Raw genomic sequence first — 20404 nt, forward strand, 5'->3', positions numbered from 1 at the left:
CAAAGCTACACTGAGAAACCCTGTCTCGAAAAACCAAAAAGAAAAATAACAACAACTATAACATTATTTTGTATGGTAACTTTAAAAAACTAATTTAAAACAAAACAGTAGAGAAGGGCCAGCAAGATGGCTGAGTGAGTAAGCAGCTGCTGACAGACATGCAGACCAGAGTTTGATCCGTAGGACCCACATAGTCAAAGGAGAGAACTAACCTCACAGGTTGTACTCTGATCTCTATAGGCACAACACGGCACACAGAAGCCCTACCCCAACACACCAGACAAATGGAATGCTATCTATAATCTGATTCACCACTAGAAATACAAAGGCCAGGCTGGAGCTGGAGCTCAGTAGAGTGCTTGCCTCGATTGGGTGGTTCGATCCTGACAGCATGTAAACCAGGCGTGGGATAGCACTCGGGAGGTAGACAGGAGATCCAAAGTTCAAGGTCATCCCCAGTTTCATATCAAGTTCAAGGCCAGCCTGTGATACCAGGTAATACCATGCTTGACCCTGGTTTTTGATGTTGTTTGTTTTGTTTCGAGACAGGGTCTTACTATGTAGCTGGCCTGGAACTTTCTATGTAGCCCAGGCTGGCCTGCAACTCACAGAGATCAGCCTGCTTCTGCCTATGATTAAAGGAGTGCAGGACTACACCTGGCTTGACTATGTTTTGTATACTAAAAGTTTCAAAACAGTTCGGCTTCACACATTTTCATCCTAAAAACAGCTTATTGGACAATAATGTATCCCTTACCCCAATCCCTAATACAAAGCAATTATGTGAACAAAACCTTTTAATTCATATAGTTGGTTTTTTTTTTTGATTTTTCAATCATATAGTTTTTTAAATGTCCATAATTGCTTGCTCTAGACAAAAAAGGTGACACCCAATTGAAAGAAGGTTAAAATCACAAGAAATATGACTTTAAGAGTGAAAAACAGAGAGGAAAAAACCCTCTGTCAAAAGGTTAACAGAAAAAGGAAAGAAGGAAGGGGGAGGGGAGAGAGAGGAAAGAGAACCTTGGGAGGCTGATGGGGAGGCTCTGGAAGAGGCCAGCCTGTGAGACACCAAAAAGAGTGAAACTGAGGACTGAACTGGGATTCGCCACGGTGGACTAAGAAAATTCAAACTGGTCTATGTGATAACAAACTGCATCCTCAAAACACCAACAGAGGGCTGGCAAGGTGGCCAGGAGGTAAAGGAGCTTGTCACCAAGCCTGAGGACCTGAGTCTAACTTCAGAACCCACATGGTGGAAGGCAAGAGCCAGCTCCCACAAATTGGCCTCTGACCTCTACCCGTAATTCCTGGTGTGACCTTTAACACAGACACATTCATAAGAATAATTATATATAATAAAATATTTTAAAACAATCGAAGTTGCTCTAAAAACTACATGCAATGGAGAAACTTTCTGACACTGATTTAACTATTATTTCCTTCATCATATTTTGCAAAAAAGTAATTTAAATGAGTTTCAGCCGACTGCATACTTAAGAGAGGGAGTGAAGACGTGGTGAATCACTGCTATAGCACTCTAGTCTGTAAGCTTCGAATGAGGTGGCAGTGATTTCCATTTCTGAACGACTACTCCTGCGTGTCAAGTCACACTTGCATTTCTACTCCAGCACAACAGTCCAAGGCAAAGGAAGGTCAAAACATACTTCATTTTAAACTACAAATTTTCAAAATCACAATACTTTCCTAACATTTTGACAATGAGGCCACTTCCCTTTTTCTATAAACTCACAAATGCCCAGGGAGCACTTAACACTTGGGAAAAAATTTTTACTTCTTGAGATAGGATCTTGGGTATGTTGCCCAGGCAGTCTTGGCTCAAATGATGCCCCTGCCCTCTTGAGTAGGTGGAATTATAGGGTCAGGGTGGCCTGCCTACATTCATAAAAAATTTTAAAGGTCAACATATTTTGGCCACAAACACAAATCTACTGAAAGGTGCAGTGGTAGCCACACGTTTCTCTGCTTTACTGACAGTACTCAAGACTGGCAAATTGTAGCGCCTCCCTTATTGGCCATCTGTAAAACAGAGCCAGGGAGCTGTCTTACTAGACTAGTGTTATACAGGTGGCACATTCCTCTCTCATTTCAGTGCAACTACTTTGGCCAACATTTTAACAAGGGACACAGACCTTCAAGGTATTATACCCACCCATATATGTCCAAATTCGCGACAGTAGGTTCGATTTTCTTCACCCCAACACCTTAAACTCCTGACGACTTTGATTCCTTCAGCTAACAAAGTCAGACTTGGATGTTTCAAAAACAAATTTTTATCTTGTCGGGAAATTGTGATCCCCGCCCCCATTTGTATCTTTTCCCTCCACTCAACTAGGCTTGAGCTAGGGCAAAACGATAACTACTAAAAGTGAGGAGGCTCCGTTGGTCCCCACACTAATTGGGACAACATAGAGCGTCCCAGCCTCTCCTGCTGTCAAGGACCCCTGCTTCCTTCTTCACCTTATCCAGTGGGGAAACTGAGGCCCAGGGGAAGGAAAGAGGCTCGCGCGCCGTCCTGCCACTCTTTCCTGAAATAATTGCGTGTGACAACCACTGTCCTACCCCGAGGGCCACCAGAGCGGTCCCCGCGGGCACGGACGGGACTTGTAGTCCATCGCACCGCAGTCGGGGGAAAACAACAACAGAAAACCAGGCTCCCCATTCGCGAAGGGCCAGGGATCAGAGCTCTGGGCGCGTGTACAGCCTAAGCAATGCGCCTTGCGGAGGGCCACAGCTGTCGCCCCAGCTCCTTCCCGACGAGGGCACTGCCACTCACCTGCCACTCCGAGAACGCGACTCCCCGCTCCGCGTCCGCACTACACGCTCCGAGCCGGCTCTGCAAAGCGGTATGGCTGCCGCGGCCCCAGCTCTCTTCAGCTCCTTCCGGGTCGGCGGGCGCCTTGGCAGTGACAGTCCGCGGGACTCTAGCGCCGCTCGCCCTCAGTTCCGCCTCCTGGCGGGCCCGCCACCAATCCTTGCGGGCCAGCTCCGGGCCACTGCACACCCCCACCCCAAGAGGCATGTGAGAAAATTGTCTTTGGCATTCGTTTTTTTCTCCTTTTCCCTCTTGGTACTAGGGGCTGCAGTCGACCACCAAGCAGCATCCTCCACTCTTTGATTTATTTTTATTTACAGACAGGATCTCACCAAGTTGCTCAGGCAGGCTGTGAATTTATCATCCTCTTGCCCTCGCTTCTTGAGAAAGTGGGATTATAACCCTGCAGCACCAGGTCCAAACTGGCATCTGTTACCTAAGAATACATCCTTTGAGTGACCCCTTGGGCTTACACTGGGGTATGTTTTACTTCCTGCAACTCTTTGAGAAACTCATACCCCTGCTCTTGGATGTGTCTTGTTTTCCCTCTGAGCACCCATCTTTCCCTTAACCCTCATGCTTAAACCTATATTAAAATGTCTTTATTAACCTCCACCCAGATACATCTTTTAGGGGGCTGGCTAGAAATATGACTCAATGGTGGAGAGACTACCTGGCTTACAAAATGCCCTGAGTTCAGTCTCAAGTATTGTACAAAAAAAAAAAAAAAAAAAAAAAAAAAAAAAAAAAAAAAAAAAAAAGAGGGTCCTATCTATTTTGTTTGAGACTGGCTTCTCTACATAGCCTTGGCTATCTTGGAACTCACTATGTAGCCCAGGCTGGCCTCAAATCTACAGAGAACCGGATGCTTCTACCTGCTGAGTGCTGGGATTAAAGGGTGCCCACCATGCTTGCGTCTATCTGTCTTTATATGTGTGAGGTTGCACACATGTGCAGGCTCCAAGTTAACTGTCAGAAACTATCCTGGGTTGCTCTTCTACCCTACTCTTCGAAGCACCTTTGAACTAACCTGGAGCTTGCTGATATAACTAGTTTCCCTGCGGATCCTGTCTCTAATTCCTGAGACTCCACGCCCACACAACATTTATATTCTTTCTAGTGATCCAGATTCAGATTCTCTTCTCTCTCTCTCTCTCTTTCTCTCTCTCTCTCTCTCTCTCTCTCTCTCTCTCTCTCTCTCTCTCTCTCTCTTGGTTTTTCAAGACAGGGTTTCCCTGTGTAGCACTGGCTGTCCTGGAACTCACTCACTCTCACTCTGTAGATCAGGCTGGCCTCAAACTCACAGAGATCCACTTGCTTCTGCCTCCCTAGTGTTCGGATTAAAGGCATGAGCCACCACCACCTGGCTGAGGTCCCTCTTTTTAAAAGCAGTAAACACACACACACACACACACACACACACACACACACACACACACTGTATGCTTGAGCATATCTATGTGCACTATGTGCATATAGGAGCTGAAGAGGTCTGAAGAGGTGTTGGATCCCCTGGAATTGGAGTTACAGAAGATTGTTCACCACCATGTGGGTGCTGGAGATTGAACTCAATCCTCTACAAAAGCAGTAAGAGCTCTTGACCTATGAGCCATTCCCTCCAGGCCCCAGGTTCTGGTCCTCTTGCTTGTGCAAGCAAGCACTTTAACTGTCGAGCCAGCTCCCCAGCCTCCCCACCTTATTGTTTGAGGCCGAGTCTCTCACTGTCTTAGGGTTTCTATTGCTGTGATAAAACACCGTACCCACAGGCAGCATGGGGAGGGAAGGATTTGTTTCAACTTACATGTCCAGATCACAGCTCATCACGGAGGGAAGTCAGGGTGGGAACCTGGCCGCAAGAGCTGATGCAGATGCCATGGAGGACGTGGAGGAGTGTTGCTTGCTGGCTTGCTCAACCTGATTTTTTTTTTATATCCCAGGACCACCTGCCCAGGAATGGTACCCCCCACAATGAGCTGGGCCTTCCCACACCATCAATCAAGAAAATGCACAACAGATCAGTCTGGTGGGGGGACTTTTCTCAATTGAGGTTTCCTTTTCTTTCTTCCCCCTTGGTTTGTCTTTCTTTCTTTCTTTCTTTCTTTCTTTCTTTCTTTCTTTCTTTCTTTCTTTCTTTCTTTCTTTCTTTCTTTCTTTTTCTTTTTGAGACAGGGTTTCTCTGTGAAGCTGTCCTGGCTGACCTGGAATTCACTCTGTAGACCAGGCTGGCCTTGAACTCAGAGATCTGCCTGTGAGGTTCCCTTGTCTAAAAGACCTCTAGCTGGTGTCAGGTCGACATAAAACTAGCCAGCACAGTCACTGACCTGAGTTCATGGATTAACTAGACTCTTTGACTGACCAGCTCCAGGGATCCTGCTGTGTCCTTTTCTCCAGCCAGCAACGAAATTACAGACATGGACTGCCGTGCTGCGAGTATTTTTACATGGGTTTTGTGGATCAATCTCAGGTCCTCATCTTTCAGAGCAAGCACTTTACTGACTGAACCATATCCCCAGCCCCAAATCCCCCAATCTTTTCCATGCTAAAGTTTGGAATAGTGTCAGTGAAATGGCTCAGCAGGTAAAGGCATCTGCCTTCAAGGTTGAACTACTAGAGTTACATCCCCGGAACCCCAAGATCGAATAAGGAAATTTGTCATCTGACCCCCACAAGTGCACCGCGGCTTGCTTGCCCTTCTTCCACACAGAAAGAAGGAAGGAATTTTAAGGTTTGGAAGATCAGAAAAATAGAAATAAAGAGCATTCTCAAACCTCTATGTTACCAATTTGTACATCGTTGATAGTGCTGTAAAACACAACGCTTGGTCTGTCCACTCGTGAGTTTCAAGGTTACTAGTCACTTTGGCTTTCAGTTCCTGCTTCTGTAAAGTTGGCACTAATATCCAGACATGCACAGTATTATGAAGAAACAATAACAATCGCCAAGCATGCTGGTGCACCAGATGGAAGACGGAGACAGGTGGATCTGGAGTTCAAAGATGGCCTCACTTGAATACATAGCAAGTCTGAGGCAAGCCAGGACCATAGGAGACCCTGTCTAAAACCAGACAGAAAAATACACAGAAGGGAGTAAATATGGGGACAGCATTAGGAAGCATTACTGTTTAACTAGGTAAAACTAGCCTGAGGCACAGAGGACCTTAACTCTCAAACTCGTAAAGAGGTTTTAGCCAGGCTTTGTGGCATATGCCTTTAGTGACCCAGCACTTGGGAGTCAGAGGCAGGTGGATCTCTGTGAGTTGGAGGCCAGCCTGGTCTACACAGCAAGTTCCAAAAACAGCCACGACTATATAGAGAGACTCTGTCTCAAAAATCCAAAAACTATACAGAGAGACCCTGTCTCAAAAATCCAAAAACCTCTGAGAGGTTTTGACCCAAACAGGAAAAGCATAGTTAGAAACTGTGTGGGGGGAGGTTTTTGTGGTAACAGTACACGGATTATACTGAACAAGTCAAAACTGAAAGCTGAGATCATTTTGGCAACGAGGCAGCTGTAGTCAGGCAGGTGAGAGGTAACCAGAGCCTGGGCTGGGTCAATAGGAAGAGAGAAACAGGGAGTCATGTATGAGAAAAAAAAATATGTTGTAAGGTTTCATGTGATTACCAGGGATAAAGAGATAGCAAAGTCCAAAGTTTTAACAGGGATTAACAAATACACGTCCATTTCTGTTCCACACAATGTGCTGTAAGCCACTGTCCTCGGTGGCCCCCAGTTAAAACAACTCTAGTCTTTCCCTTCCCATCAATTATTCTCACAGCAGCTGGATTTTTTTTTAAATGATTCATCTTAGTTAAGTGGTTCTCAACCTCTGGGTCATGACGCCTTTTCACAGGGGTCACCTAAGACCATCAGAAAACACAGGTATTTGCAGTAGCAAAATTACAGTTATGAAGTAGCAGTGAAAATAATTTTGTGGTTGGGGGTCACCACAACATGAGGAACTGTATTAAAGGGTCTCGGGGGTTAGGAAAGTTGAGAACCACTGACTTAGCTGGATGTGAGGGCAGAGAGGTAGCAAAGCTGGGTCATGAGGGGCTTGAAAGGCTGTGGGTAGGACTTCTGATTTTATTCAGCAGGAGGTAAGACAAACCTTTGAGAGGATTTTTAAGTTGACTGAGCAAGCTGGAGTGCCCAAAGGTAAAGCAGCATCTATAACTGGAGCTTGTAGTATGAACCAGGGAGAAAGAATCCAGAAAAAACATTCCGGTAGTTTAAGTCCAGGGTACTGTAGACTCAACATGGTGGTTAATGAGAATGCTGTGTCATAAGGGAGTCTTCCAAGAGCTAGGAAGCTCTTTGGCTTGCTGTGAGATGACTGTACTTGGGATGTGCTTCACAACAGTTGATGTCACATACAAGCAGGTGTCCTGGTACAGGCAAATGAGGGCAAAGGAACTGTCCCTAAAATGGAGCAGCAAGCAAGTTTCAGAGAATGAAACTGTTGTTCATACAAACGTCTATAACCGAGATTGTTCTGTCTGAACCAGAAACAGAATGACTTTTTTTTTTCTCCTTGAGACAAGGTCTGTCTACATAACTCAGGCTGTCCTGGAACTGACTATGTAGATCAGGCTGGCCTCAAACTCAGAGATCCTCCTCTGCCTGCTGAGGGCTAGGATTAAAGGTCAACATGTCTGGTAATTTGCCCTTTTAAAAAATATACCACCCCCTCAACCTCTGAGGCAGGAGGGACAACTGGCCCTGAGGTCGTAAGACCGGGAGAGCTGCCCCTGTCCCCCACCAACTGCAACACCTAAGGCAGGTGGGAGAGCAGGCCCTGCACCTTGCCGGGGCAGCAAAATAGAGCCAATTCTGTTGGTGGAGGTGTGGGTGAGTCAGCCCTGAAGTTGTGAGCATGGGAGAGCTGTCCCCATTACTCATCTGTCATGTGGTGGCATGGGCAGAGAGAAATCCTACCCACCATCAACGTCCTAGGCAGGTGAGAGAGCTGGCCCTGAGATCATAAGAATGGGAGAGCTGTCCCAGCCCCGCATCAACTGCAGCGCTCGGGAGAGTGGGCCCTACACCACACCTGGGCAACACAGTAGAGCTGGCCCTGAAGGTGTAGGTGTAGAACCAACCCTGAGGACATGGAAGCAGGAGAACTGGCCCCGCCCCTTGCTCATCCCTAGCCAAGGCAATTCAGGAGAGCTCACCCTGGTGGTAACGACAAGGGAGAGCTGGCGGGCTGACCAACCCTGCAACTACCCAGGCCCAGAATCAGAGTTATGAGTTGGCCCACCCCAACATCCACCCCATCTGTGATCTGCTGGAGCACGTGAAGGGACCGGTCCTGCAGACCCAAAGCTGCAGGATCTCCACGACACAGGGCAACAACAGGAAAACCAGGAGGAGCCCCAGTGAGGGCCCAGCACTGATAGTGTAGCAGAAACCAGAGTCCTCTAACCAGACCAACGACTCTGCAGTGAACACTTGTAAGTAAAGCTATATGAATAAAGGGGTTTACTGTGGGACTCACTGTGTCACACTACAGCTTCCACGACGAGACTGATTTTTCTTTTCTTTCTTTCTCTTAAATTTTATTTTATTTTATTTTGTGGGGAGGTTGTAAGGGCAGAGTGTGCATACAAAGGGACAGGGAAATTAATGGGATAGACATGCATGATGTGAAAGACACAAAGAATAAATTATAAAAAAGCATTAAAATATATTTTTTTTCTTGTGTGTGTGTGCACACATGTGTGCCTATGGGTTCTTGGAGGTCAGAGGATAACTTGTAGGGAGTTATTTCTTTTCACCATGAGAGTTCCTGGGATCGTACTTACGTCATGAGGTTTGGCAGTAAGCACCTTTTCCTACAAAGCCGTCTCTCCACTATTCCCCTTCCTGAAAGTATTGATTTTATCAGCTGATAATCTAACAATCCTGAGTACATGGGCAAAGGAGCCTATTGTGAGCTTCAGTCTACTTATGAGTATCAGCACATTTCTTTCTTTTGTTTTTTCAAGACAGGGTTTCTTTGTGTGGCCCTGGCTGTCCTGGAACTCATTATGTAGATCAGGTTGGCCTTGAACTCACAGAGATCCACTTGCCTCTACCTCCTGAGTGCTGGGATTATAGGTGTATGCCCCCATGCCTGGCCTCTCCTCAGTATCTTTTCTGTTTGTTTGTTTTTTGTTTTTCCAGACAGGGTTTTTCCGTGCAGCCCTGGCTGTCCTAGAACTAGCTCTATAGACTAGGCTGGCCTGGAACTCACAGAGATCCACCTGCCTCTGCCTCCCAAGTGCTGGGATTAAAGGTATGTGCCACCACTGCCTGGTTCCTGGCTTCTCCTCAGTATCTTTAAGTTGGTTAGTTGAAAACATAAAAAAATTCAGAGATTTAACCATAGTTTGGGGTTAATAATAGCAACAGAGAAACTTAGGGGTGGAACAAATTGTTTACTTATTAGCAAACTATTTATAGCTATTTAACTGATTTAACCAGTGAGGTTATGTACTTTTTAAGGTTTGAACACACGGATATTGCTTAAACAGGACAAAGTTCAAAGAAGGATTGATTTAACCAAATCAAACCACTATGCCAAAGTCAACAAATCAAGATTATTCCAAAGGAGTTGAATATAAAGAGAAGACTAAATCAACAGAAGTTAGAAACCATAGTATTTACCTCTTTGAAGAGTGACCATTTTTTTCTGACCTCAGGAAGCTTCAGTTTCTCCCTGAGTTCTAGTTTCTCTTTAAAGCAAGACTCTGTTCTTGTTCTGTTTCGTGTTTGCTTTATTGTTCTTAGATATAGGACTTGGGATTTTGTCATAGGTGCTCTTAGGTGAAAGTTTGAGTTAAAGTATCTTCATCCTAAAGAAGCCTACCTAGCTGAGCGGTGGTGGCACCTTTAATCCCAGCACTGGGGAGGCAGAGCCAGGCAGATCTCTGTGAGTTCGAGGCCAGCCTGGACTACAGAGTGAGTTCTAGGACAGGCTCCAAAACTACACAGAGAAACCCTTTCTCAAAACAAACAAACAATCAAAAAAGAAGCCTACCTAGATCTTGTAATAAAGGGGTGGGGGAGGGAGAGGGGGAGGGGACTCAGCAGTAAAGAGCATTGCCTGTTCTTACACAGAGGACCAGGGTTCCTTTTCCATCACCCGGATCAAGGAGCTCACAATTGCTTGTCAACTCCAGCAACAGGGAATGCAACGCCCTCTTCTGGCCTCTGTGGGCACTGCATCCACATGGTGTAAACTTCCCTGTGGGCACTCATACATACAGAAAATAAACTTTAAAACCATCTTTTTAAAAAGTAGTTGAATTCCACTCACAGGAAGTATATTTTAGAATGGTTCTGAGGCAAATGATAACAAAATCAAGGTGAGGATAATTTTTTTTACGTTTTTGTTGATTTTGAGACAGGGTTTCTCTGTGCAGCCAAGGCTGTCCTGGAATTCATTCTGTAAGCCAGGTTGGAGGATACATTTTTATTTATTTATTTATTTATTTATTTTTTGTGAGACAGGGTTTCTCTGTATAACAGCCCTGGCTACCCTAGAACTCCCTCTGTAGACAGGCTGTCCTCAGACTCATGGAGATCTGCCTGCCTCTGCCTCCTGAGTGCTGGGATTAAAGACATGTGCTACCACTGCCTGGGGAGGATAAATTTTTATGTGTAGTTACTGCCTGCTTCTTGGGTCTGACAGTAGCTTTAGATTGTGCTCTTTTTCTATGTAATACTTCACAGAAGGCATTAGAAGTTTAGTGAAATAGGTAAGGTGTACTTTCCCCTGACATTGTGAAACTCATGGCATGACATGACATTTTAATCAGCAGTACACATCTGTGAAGGACTTTGTCATCTGCTTGGAGCAGGAAAAACCAAAGTAGAATGAAGGTAGCTAAGATCACTATTGATATCATTAATTATGTTGTGTAACCAACCAGTTTCTACTTCTCGTTGGCCTTAAAAGTCAAAAAGTCCATTTGGGGCTAAAAAATAAATAAAAAAATAAAAGAAGCCCACATACTACTTGCCCAGAAAGGAAGTTTGAATTATTCACTTTAAGTAAACACTCAGAAGAGGAATTAAAACTGCCTTTAAATTTTTGAACTCAGGTTTTTCTACAAGGTTAAGCAAACTCTCTACCAGTAACCTACATTCCTAACCCCTTTTTTGGGAAACTGAGTCCTGCTAAATTGCCCTGGCTGGTCTTGGATTCAAAATCTTCCTGTCTCATTTGCCAGTATCCAGAACTACAGGAGTACACCACCACCTCTGGTTTAAAATTACTATTTCAATATGTTATAAGGCCCTGAGCCTCAGTATTAATACTTACTGTTAGAAGCTGTGTCGCTCAGTGGTAAAACGAATGCTACCCTAGGACCTTGGATTCCATTGTCAACACTGGGAGAGGAAGAGTGGGGAGTGCTAATCCATGTGTAGGGAACGTACTTCGGAGTGACTAAGCTATGAATAAGCTAACTTCAAAATTAAAAGGACCTCTGAATCTTCCAGTTAGAAAGGAAAGGCTTCCTCCTTAACGTCGTCACACCTTTTTACCTTGACCTAGGGTCTTTACTCCAGCCCTGGCAGATCTGGTTGGCGGCTTTCAAACTTAGAGCAATACTCCTGCCTCGGCCTCTCAGTTGCTACCACGTTCGGCCCACGACACTTTGACAAACACACGTATTTTAGCATCTCTTTTTAAAATTCTCTTGCGCTCTACACCCGGCAATAGCACCGTCTGAGTCACCAGCGGTGGCTGGGTCTCGACAGCAGACATTGACATCTGTCTCAGGTAATCCTCAGAGAACACGGGGAGAGGAGCCCGGGTCTGTCCTACCCCCACCAGAGCGACTCTAAAAGTCCGCACCGCCCTCAGATCCCCGATCTGTCAGGGAGGTGACGTTCTCCACGCCGGGGATTTTCGTAGTGGCGACACATGCCACTTCCGGTGGGCGGCGGGAGTCAGTGACGTGGCAGGCGAGTCCGTGCACGGTCCTCCGGGCCGGGACACGGGACTGTCAGGTGGCCTGGGGCAGCTCCACCGGGACTGAGAGCCGCCAGCCGGAACCGGAAGTGCCACGTGTCCCCACTGTGCCTGCGCGGCCGGCAGCTCCGCCCAGGACCGCCCTCCTCTCCGGGTTCGGCTGGCGCCTCCGAGCCCGGCGTTCGCGGCCCCGCCGGCCTGACTCCCCGAGCCTCTCCGCGCCCAAGCCGGATCGTGGCCGCCGGCGGGCTGAGGCCACCGAGACGCCATGCCTCGGCTTTGACGTGCCGCCTTCGCGTGGTCCGCTTCTCCGGCGTTCAGCTCCCTTCCCGCGGCTTTCCTCTTGGAGCTCTTGGCTCGGCGCTGCGGTCGACCCCGACGACTCCGTCCTACCCTGAGAACCCCGGGCGCCATGGCCCAGCCCGGGATCCCGGCCGCCCGCGGCGCCGCAGCCGGCCTCCAGGCCCAGAACGGGGCCGCCTCGGCCGCGGGGTCCCCCTACACCAACGGTGAGTGCCGCATGGGGGCGGGGAGGACGGCCCGGCCAGGGCCCCGGAGAGGAGTGGCAGGCAGATCGTGACCAGGGGCCGTGCACCTGCAGACCCGCGCTGGTGAGACAGTTTCACGTGTATTTATACATCCAGCCAGCAAACAGTAAGCACCTGCGGTATGCAGCGTCCGAGAGAAACAAGAGGTGAAAAGGAATCGCAGACGAAATCAGTTCCTCAGAACTGCCTTACGGAGGTCATAGTGTCTGGGTGTCATCACCCTCCGCGCCACCTCAGTCCGGTGCCCTGGAGGGCAGGGTTCATCTCGGGTCTGTGAGCTCGCAGCGCGGTGGGGTGCGGGTCGTGTTTATTAGTCCGAGTTTGCGGAGATGAATGAATGCCTTCGCCTTTGGCAGACCCCTTTAGGACTTACTCATCCCTCCAGGTATCTTTCTCCAAGGACCTCCCCACAGCTGTCCCTGGGCCGCCTGTGCAGTTTTTCGGTTGTGGAAGAACCAAATAGATGGAAGGCTAGGGTTCGTTTCTAGAGGCCTCTTCCTCATTTGGAACGTAGTTAGACCCAACTCTCTGAACCCGACCAGAGTGTACATCTGGCACTATAATTTATCATTTGGCATGAGAAAAATCTTATAATTTGATACCTCTTCTAGGATTTCTGAAGTTTTCCTACAGCGTGAATTGCTAAGCCTATTTTAATTGATATGATAAAGACACATTTTCTGCCTACTTGCCAATTAGCCTACAAATCTTTGCTTTGTGGAAAGAAGACAGGGAGAATAATACTAAAGTACTTACTGTGCCCATTGAAGTTGGAGAAAAGAGCCAGTGACTAAAATTGCTGGTTACAATGCATTTAAAGAAGACTACTGTTTTCTTTACAAAGAGGGCTCTTTATAAGACTTAAAAATGTCAGTGGGTAGGCAGCTATGTGGGCAGGGCAAGAGAAGGGAGAAGCATTGACAAGTTAACTTGAATTGGTCCTTAAGTTTATAGTAACAGATTATGTAAACTACATTTTCTTCTGTGACAGTAACACTTGCACAGGAGATGAAGTCATTCCCTTTAAGGTGAAAACAATTAAGCAAGATGTCTCTGGTCTGGGTTTTTCTTAAAACTTGCACTTAAGTGGCAAATTCTGCACATGTGCCCATGAGTGAGTGATGTGCAAGTGTAATTGTCAGGGTTTTGCAATGTTGCAGGAATTAAATCAGTGTGATAGGCTGTGCTGGAGATATTTCATTGATTTTAGTTAGTTTTTTGAGACAGTGTCTCACTCTGTATCTCCAGTTGGCCTGAAACTTGTGGCAATCCTCCTGTTCATTTGGTCAAAGCTAAACATACACTTGTTGCCCGTCCATATTCTGACCTTGGGCGTAAGAGAGAATAAGAGAGCACTCATGTGTGGGTTGTTTAAAGCTAGTAAGTAGTAGAAACCCAGGCAGTGGTGCACACCTTTAATCCCGGCACTCGGAAGCAGAGGCAGGCAGATCTCTCTGTGAGTTCTAGGCCAGCCTGGTCTACAGATCGAGATCCAGAACAGGCTCCAAAGCTACACAAATATACTCTGTCTTGGGGAAAAAAGAAAGTAAGTAGTAGACTCATGCCTGCAAATATAAAACTCATGAGCTATCACTTCAGTCTTTTTTTTTTTTTTTGCCCTTGGTTATAGGGGTGGTTTTTGTTGTTGTTGTTTGTTTTTTGTTTTTTTGAGATTGTTGTATAATTACATCATTTCTCCCTCTCCTTTCCTCCTCAGTCTTTTATAATCTTTTTTTGTGGGTGGTGGGATTTTTTGTTTGTTTGTTTGTTTCTTTCTTTCTTTCTTTCTTTCTTTCTTTCTTTGAGACAGGGTTTCTCTGTGTAGCCCTGGCCATCCTTGAACTCGCTCTGTAGACCAGGCTGGCCTCAAACTCAGAGATTTGCCTGCCTCTGCCTCCGAGTGCCAGGATTAAAGGCATGCACTGCTACCACCTGGCTATAATAGCCATTTTTTTTTTTTTTTTTTGGTTTTTTGAGACAGGGTTTCTCTGTGTAGCTTTGCGCCTTTCCTGGAACTCACTTGGTAGCCCAGGCTGGCCTCGAACTCACAGAGATCCGCCTGGCTCTGCCTCCCGAGTGCTGGGATTAAAGGCGTGCGCCACCACCGCCCGGCTCTATAATAGCCATTTTTAGCATTTTGTTTTGAGTCAGGGTCTTACTTTGTAACCCTGGCTGGCCTGGAATTCACTAAATAGACCAGGCTGGCCTCAAACTCACAGAGGTCCACCTGCCTCTGTCTACTGAGTGCTGGGATTAAAGGTGAAATTTCTTTTCTTTTTTTTTTTTTTTTTTTTTTTTGGTTTTTCGAGACAGGGTTTCTCTGTGCAGCTTTGCGCCTTTCCTGGGACTCACTTGGTAGCCCAGGCTGGCCTCGAACTCACAGAGATCCGCCTGGCTCTGCCTCCCGAGTGCTGGGATTAAAGGCGTGCGCCACCACCGCCCGGCTCTTTTCTTTTTTTAAAAGATTTATTTATTTACTATGTATACAGTGTTCTGCCTGCTTGTTTGCCTGCATGCCAGAAGAAGGCACCTGCTCTCATTACAGATGGTTGTGAGCCACCATGTGGTTGCTGGAAACTGAACTCAGGACCTCTGGAAGAGCAGTCAGTGGTCTTAACCTCTGAGCCATCTCTCCAGTCCCTAAAGGTGAAATTTCTTAAAGTGTTGGTTTAATGTGCTTGTGTAAGTTAACATGTTACAGTACAGTTAGATCTTAGGATATCATTTAGCTTGAACCAAGACTTAATAGGAGAGGCTATTTTCATTTTCTGTAAATTGCTTTCTTGCTATATTCCTTACACCAAACCTTTTTGCTCTGTGATATGTTGTTATGTTGCATTACAACCTAAAGATTGTCTAGAAAGGTTTCCTTCAGGTTTTTTCTTTTTTTCAGAGCTGAGGACCGAACCCAGGGCCTTGCGCTTGCTAGGCAAGCACTCTACCACCGAGCTAAATCCCCAACCCCTCCCTCAGGTTTTTAATACTGACTTGTGTACTTATTTTCCCTTGCAAAACACTGGTAATGAGGCTGCAGGACAACTGAGCCTGGCATCTTGTCCTGATGGTCATAGTAAGGCTAAAGGGAAGGAAGCGCTCCTGTCGTTCTGTGCCTCCTTTGCTGGCCCTTTGAACCGACTTGCCAAGGCAGTTAGGAGACTGCAGTTTTATTAACTTCATTTCCATGGGCTGTTTACATAATAGTTCCCTTTACATATAGAACGGGAGCTGAGAGGGGCAGTCTCCTTTCTCCTTCCCCTGGTAGGCTGTAATTTTCTAAAAGAATATCTAACTTCCCTCAACCTGTAAGCCCTATGACTTCAGAGCCCACATAGTGTCTAGCACATTTAAGAATTACTAGTTGGGGAGGCTAAAGAGAGGGCTCAGTGGTCAAGAGCACCTACTGCTCTTGCAGAGGACCAGGGTTCAAGTCCCAGCACCTATGAAGTACCTCACTTGTAACTTCAGTTCCAGGATAGGTATCTGTCACCTTCTTCTGGCCTCTCTGGGCACCAGGCAGGTATGTGGTGCAGAGATACACAAAAAATACCTATACATGTTTTAAAATAAGTTCCTGCCAGGTGGTGGCTCATGCCTTTAATCTCAGGAGGCAGAGGCAAGCAGATCTCTGAGTTCAAGGCCAGCCTGGTCTACAGACCGAGTTCCGGAAACCCTGTCTCAAAAAACCAAAAAAAAAAAAGTTCCCAATTTTGTTTTGGTCTTTTGAGACAGGGTATCTCTATGTAACAGCTCTGGCTGGCCTTGAACTCACAGAGATCTGCCTGCCTCTGGAGTGATGGGTGCCCGGCTTTTATTTATTTTAAATCGTGTGTGTGTGTGTGTGTGTGTGTGTGTGTGTGTGTGTGTGTGTGTGCCATCAGAGGCCAGAAGAGGGTGTCTAATCCCCTGGAGTTACATGTAGTTGGGAGCCACATGGTATGGTGCTGGGAACTCACCTCCAGTCATCTAAAGGAGCGGTCAATGCCTTCAGCCCCTTTTGTTTGTGTTTTTGAGACTGGGTCTCATGTAGCCCAGACTGACCTCAGGCTAACTGTGTAACAAAGATTTCCTTAAGTTTCTGATCCTCAGGTCTCCACCTCACAAACACTGTGTTTATAGGTAAATGCCACCACAACTGGCTTTTCTTTCCTTTTCTTTTCATTGACAAATTCTTCAGGTGAAGAATGTATTTTGATTAATGACATGAGATGAGATACTAAGTTAGATCCCCTGGGTTCTCAGATTCCCTGGGAGTGGATTGACAGGTTTGAGTTGCCATGTGGTGCTGGAATTGAACCCAAATCCTCTGTAAGACTAGCCAGTGCTTTTAACCACGGAGCCAGCTCTCCAGCCCCCTGAGTTAATTTTAAATCAGTCATTCTTTTAGGTTTGTGTGTAATAGTTGGCAAATATAAACTACCAACTAAATAGTGGTTCAGTGTATAATGTACTAGTGAGTGAGTGGCTGAAGAATAAAAACGTCCTCAGTCTTTATCCTACTTAGAATTTTAAGGAGAACCATTAGGGACGTATCTGTTTCCTTTACATTTTGTGTATTTCTTTATTATATGATACTGAGGATTAAACCTGGGGCTTCATGTGTACTTAGTGAGCAGTGTCCCTACCCCTTTTTGTATTTTTAAATTTTTGAGACAGTCTCAGTGAGTTGCTCAGGCTGGCCTGGAGCTCATTCTGTAGCTTGGGTAGGCTTTAAACATGTGATCCTCCCTACCTCAACCTCCCAAGTTATAGGCCTGAACTGCCAGGACTAGCCTTTTCTTCTACATGGACTTTTTTGTGAAAGAGGTAGTTAATTCAGTGTGTTTGTAACTGCTTAGCAGACTTACTAAGACAGGGTTTTCTGAGACAGGGTTTCTCTGTGTAGCTGTGGAGCCTGTCCTGGAACTCACTCTGTAGACCAGGCTGGCCTCGAACTGACAGAGACCCACCTGCCTCTGCCTCCTGAGTGCTGGGATTAAAGGTGTGTGCCACCACCACCACCACCACCACCACCACCACCACCACCACCACCACCACCACCACCACCTGGCTATAAATCATAATTTTTGTATTAATTGGTGTGATACTGTCAGGAAGATTCTTTTAATTTTGTTTGATTTATGAAGAATAATAAAGACATCAATTATTTTAAAAGTTGTATCAGTGAGTTTTTTGTTTGTTTTGAGGTTGCTAGGGATTGAGTACATGGTCTCTCACATAGCTAACAAGCATGCTGTCATAGAACTAACATATCCAGGCATTCTTCCCCGCTCCTCCCGCTCCCCCTCCCCTATTTTTTTGGGGGGGCATGTTCAAGATAAGGTTTTTCTGTGTAGTTTTGGAGCCTGTCCTGAAACTCACTCTGTAGACCAGACTGGCCTCAAACTCACAGAGCTCCACCTGGCTCTGCCTCCCGAGTGCTGGGATTAAACATGTGCGCCACCAGCACCCGGCTCCTCCCCCCTTTTTAAAACTTTATTTTGAGACAGTGTTTTGTTTTGTTAAGTTACCAAAGCTGGCCTGAACGTCTGTGTGTATGTGTTTATATATATCCCCCTCGCTGCTGCCGCAGCCATTTTTTCTCAGTACAGAATCTTACTGTGGAGCCGTGGTTGGCCTACAGCACTCCCTGTAGAACAGCCTGGCCTTAAACTTGATGGGATCCATGCTCGTTTCGGCAGCACATATACTAAAACTGGAACGATACAGAGAAGATTAGCATGGCCCCTGCGCAGGGATGACACGCAAATTCGTGAAGCGTTCCATATTTTTGCTGCATGAACTGCACTTGGTGCGTGCCCAAAGACAAGGCCGTTAAGAAGTTCGTCATTTGGAACATTGTAGAGGCCGCTGCTGTCGGGGACATATCCAAAGCAAGTGTCTTCGACGCTTGTGTGCTTCCCAAACTCCGTCACACTGCATTATTGCGTGAGCTGTGCTGTTCATAGCAAGGTAGTCAGGAATCGATCCCGTGAAGCCCGCAAGGACCGAACACCCCCACCACGATTTAGACCTGCTGGTGCTGTACCATGACCTCCACCAAAGCCCATGTAAAGAGGTGGCTTCATAAAGACAGGAGAAAAAACACCTTGGAAAAATAAAATGGGACTTACACACAAAAACAAAAACTTGATGGGATCCTCCTGTCTCTGCCTCCAAATTGTTAGAATTACAGATGTATGCTATAACGTCCAGTTTAAATCAGTAGTTTCTAAAGTCCATTCCAAAATGTATGTGACTCTCAGTAGAGGCATACACTCTTCCAGGTGCTAGGATTCTGTTATTTATTTCTGGCCGGTTGAGGGGAGTGAAACAGTGTCTTCTCCGAGAGCTCAGGCAGGCCTCCAACTCACAGTATCTAGTATCTGCTTCCCAAGTACTGGGATTACAAATGGGAGTTACTATCTTCGTTAGGGTTTCTTTGGCTGTGAAGAGACACCGTGACCACAGCAACTCTTTTTTTTTTTTTTTTTTTTTTTTCTGAGACAGGATTTCTTTGTGTAGCCCTAGCTGTCCTGGAACTAGCTCTGTAGACCAGGCTGGCCCCTGAACTCGCAGAGATCTGCCTGCCTCTACCTGGACTAAAGGCATGCGCCACCACTGCCAGCTTTTTTTTTTTTTTTAAGAATTTATTTATTTTTGTTTTATGTGCATTGGTGTTTTGACTGCATGTTTGTCTGTGTGAAGGTGTCAGATCTTGGAGTTACAGACAGGTATGAGCTACCATGTGGGTGCTGGGGTTTGAACCTGGGTCCTCTGGAAGAGCAGTTGGTGCTCTTAACCACTGAGCCATCTCTCCAGCCCCCTGGCCACAGCAGCTCTTGTAAGGAAAGCATTTAATAGGGTGGCTTACAGTTTCAGAGGTTTAGTCTATTATCATCATGGTGGGACATGGTATGTGCAGGCAGACGTGGTGTTGGAGCTGAGAGTCCTACATCTTGATCACCAGGAAACAGGAAGTGATCTGAACCACTGGGTGTGGCTTCAGCATGTATGAGACTGTAGCTAGAGTTTTCCTGCCTGGCCCACAGTCAGGACAAATCTCTCTCACCTGCCAGTCCCACAGCGCTCAGACCCGACCAAGTAAACACAGAGACTTATATTGGTTACAAACTGTATGGCCGTGGCAGGCTTGTTGCTAACTGTTCTTACAGCTTAAATTAATCCATTTCCATTAATCTATACCTTGCCACGTGGTTCGTGGCTTACCGGCATCTTCACATGCTGTTTGTCATCGTGCGGCTGGCAGTGTCTCTGACTCAGCATTCCACTTCCCAGCTTTATTCTCCTCCTTGTCCCGCCTATACTTCCTCCTGCCTGACTACTGGCCAATCAGTGTTTTATTTACTAACCAATCAGAGCAACACATTTGCCATACAGAACATCCCACAGCATGAGACCTCAAAGCCTGCCTCCACAGTGACACAAGGCCATATCCTCTAATAAGCCCATACCTATTCCAACAAAGCCACACCTCCTATTAGTGCCACTCCCCATGAGCTTGTGGGGGCCAATTACATTCAAGCTACCATAGTCACCATGCTTGACTTCCATGAGTCTCATAGAATGGAAATTTACTAAGGTTAGACCTGGGGTCTCAATTTGTATCCTTGTTGTAGGTTTCTCTTTGATTCTGAAGCTGCTGTTGGCATGAATGTGAAGCACCTTTCTGTACTAAATTGACCCGCTTTTGATTTGTTACTTCTTTGTCTAATTTGGGCTCTGTGGTGCTTTGAATGAAAATGGTCTCCATAGGCTCATAGGGAGAGGCACTATTAGATGTGGCCTTGTTGGAGGAAGTGTGTCACAGGGGTGGGCTTTGAGATTTGAGATGCTCAAGCCGGGCCCATTGTGTCTTTCTCTTCCTGCTGCCTGCGGATCCAGATGTAGAACTCTTGGCTCCTTCTCCAGCCTGTGCTGCTACCATGTTTCCTGCCATAATGATAATGGACTTAACCTCTGAACTTGTAAGCCAGCTCCAATGAAATGTTTTCCTTTATAAGAGTAGCTGCAGCCAGGCACACCTTTAATCCCAGCACTTGGGAGGCAGAGGCAGGCAGA

The 20404-nt window shown here is 46.3% G+C and overlaps 2 protein-coding genes and 1 non-coding gene across 3 annotated transcripts in view; 2 read left to right on the forward strand and 1 right to left on the reverse strand.

The window, feature by feature from the left end:
* Sar1b (secretion associated Ras related GTPase 1B) overlaps positions 1-2929 on the reverse strand; it is a 29080-nt gene extending 26151 nt beyond the window's left edge. Inside the window, exon 1 of the mRNA XM_052757939.1 lies at positions 2798-2929. The gene's annotated coding sequence lies outside the window, so the exon portion shown is untranslated. The remainder of the gene's footprint in view (positions 1-2797) is intronic.
* Positions 2930-11496: 8567 nt separating this feature from the next.
* Sec24a (SEC24 homolog A, COPII coat complex component) overlaps positions 11497-20404 on the forward strand; it is a 66920-nt gene continuing 58012 nt past the window's right edge. Inside the window, exon 1 of the mRNA XM_052757941.1 lies at positions 11497-12307. Coding sequence (XP_052613901.1) covers positions 12211-12307 — 97 coding nt within the window. The 5' untranslated portion in view covers positions 11497-12210. The remainder of the gene's footprint in view (positions 12308-20404) is intronic.
* On the forward strand, positions 18009-18115 carry LOC128123621 (U6 spliceosomal RNA). Its single transcript, XR_008222779.1, has one exon. It is a non-coding gene; the product is annotated as a U6 spliceosomal RNA (small nuclear RNA).

The sequence above is a fragment of the Peromyscus californicus genome, unplaced genomic scaffold, assembly GCF_007827085.1.
Source record: "Peromyscus californicus insignis strain IS unplaced genomic scaffold, ASM782708v3 Scaffold_3__1_contigs__length_106647218, whole genome shotgun sequence".
NCBI lineage: Eukaryota > Metazoa > Chordata > Mammalia > Rodentia > Cricetidae > Peromyscus > Peromyscus californicus.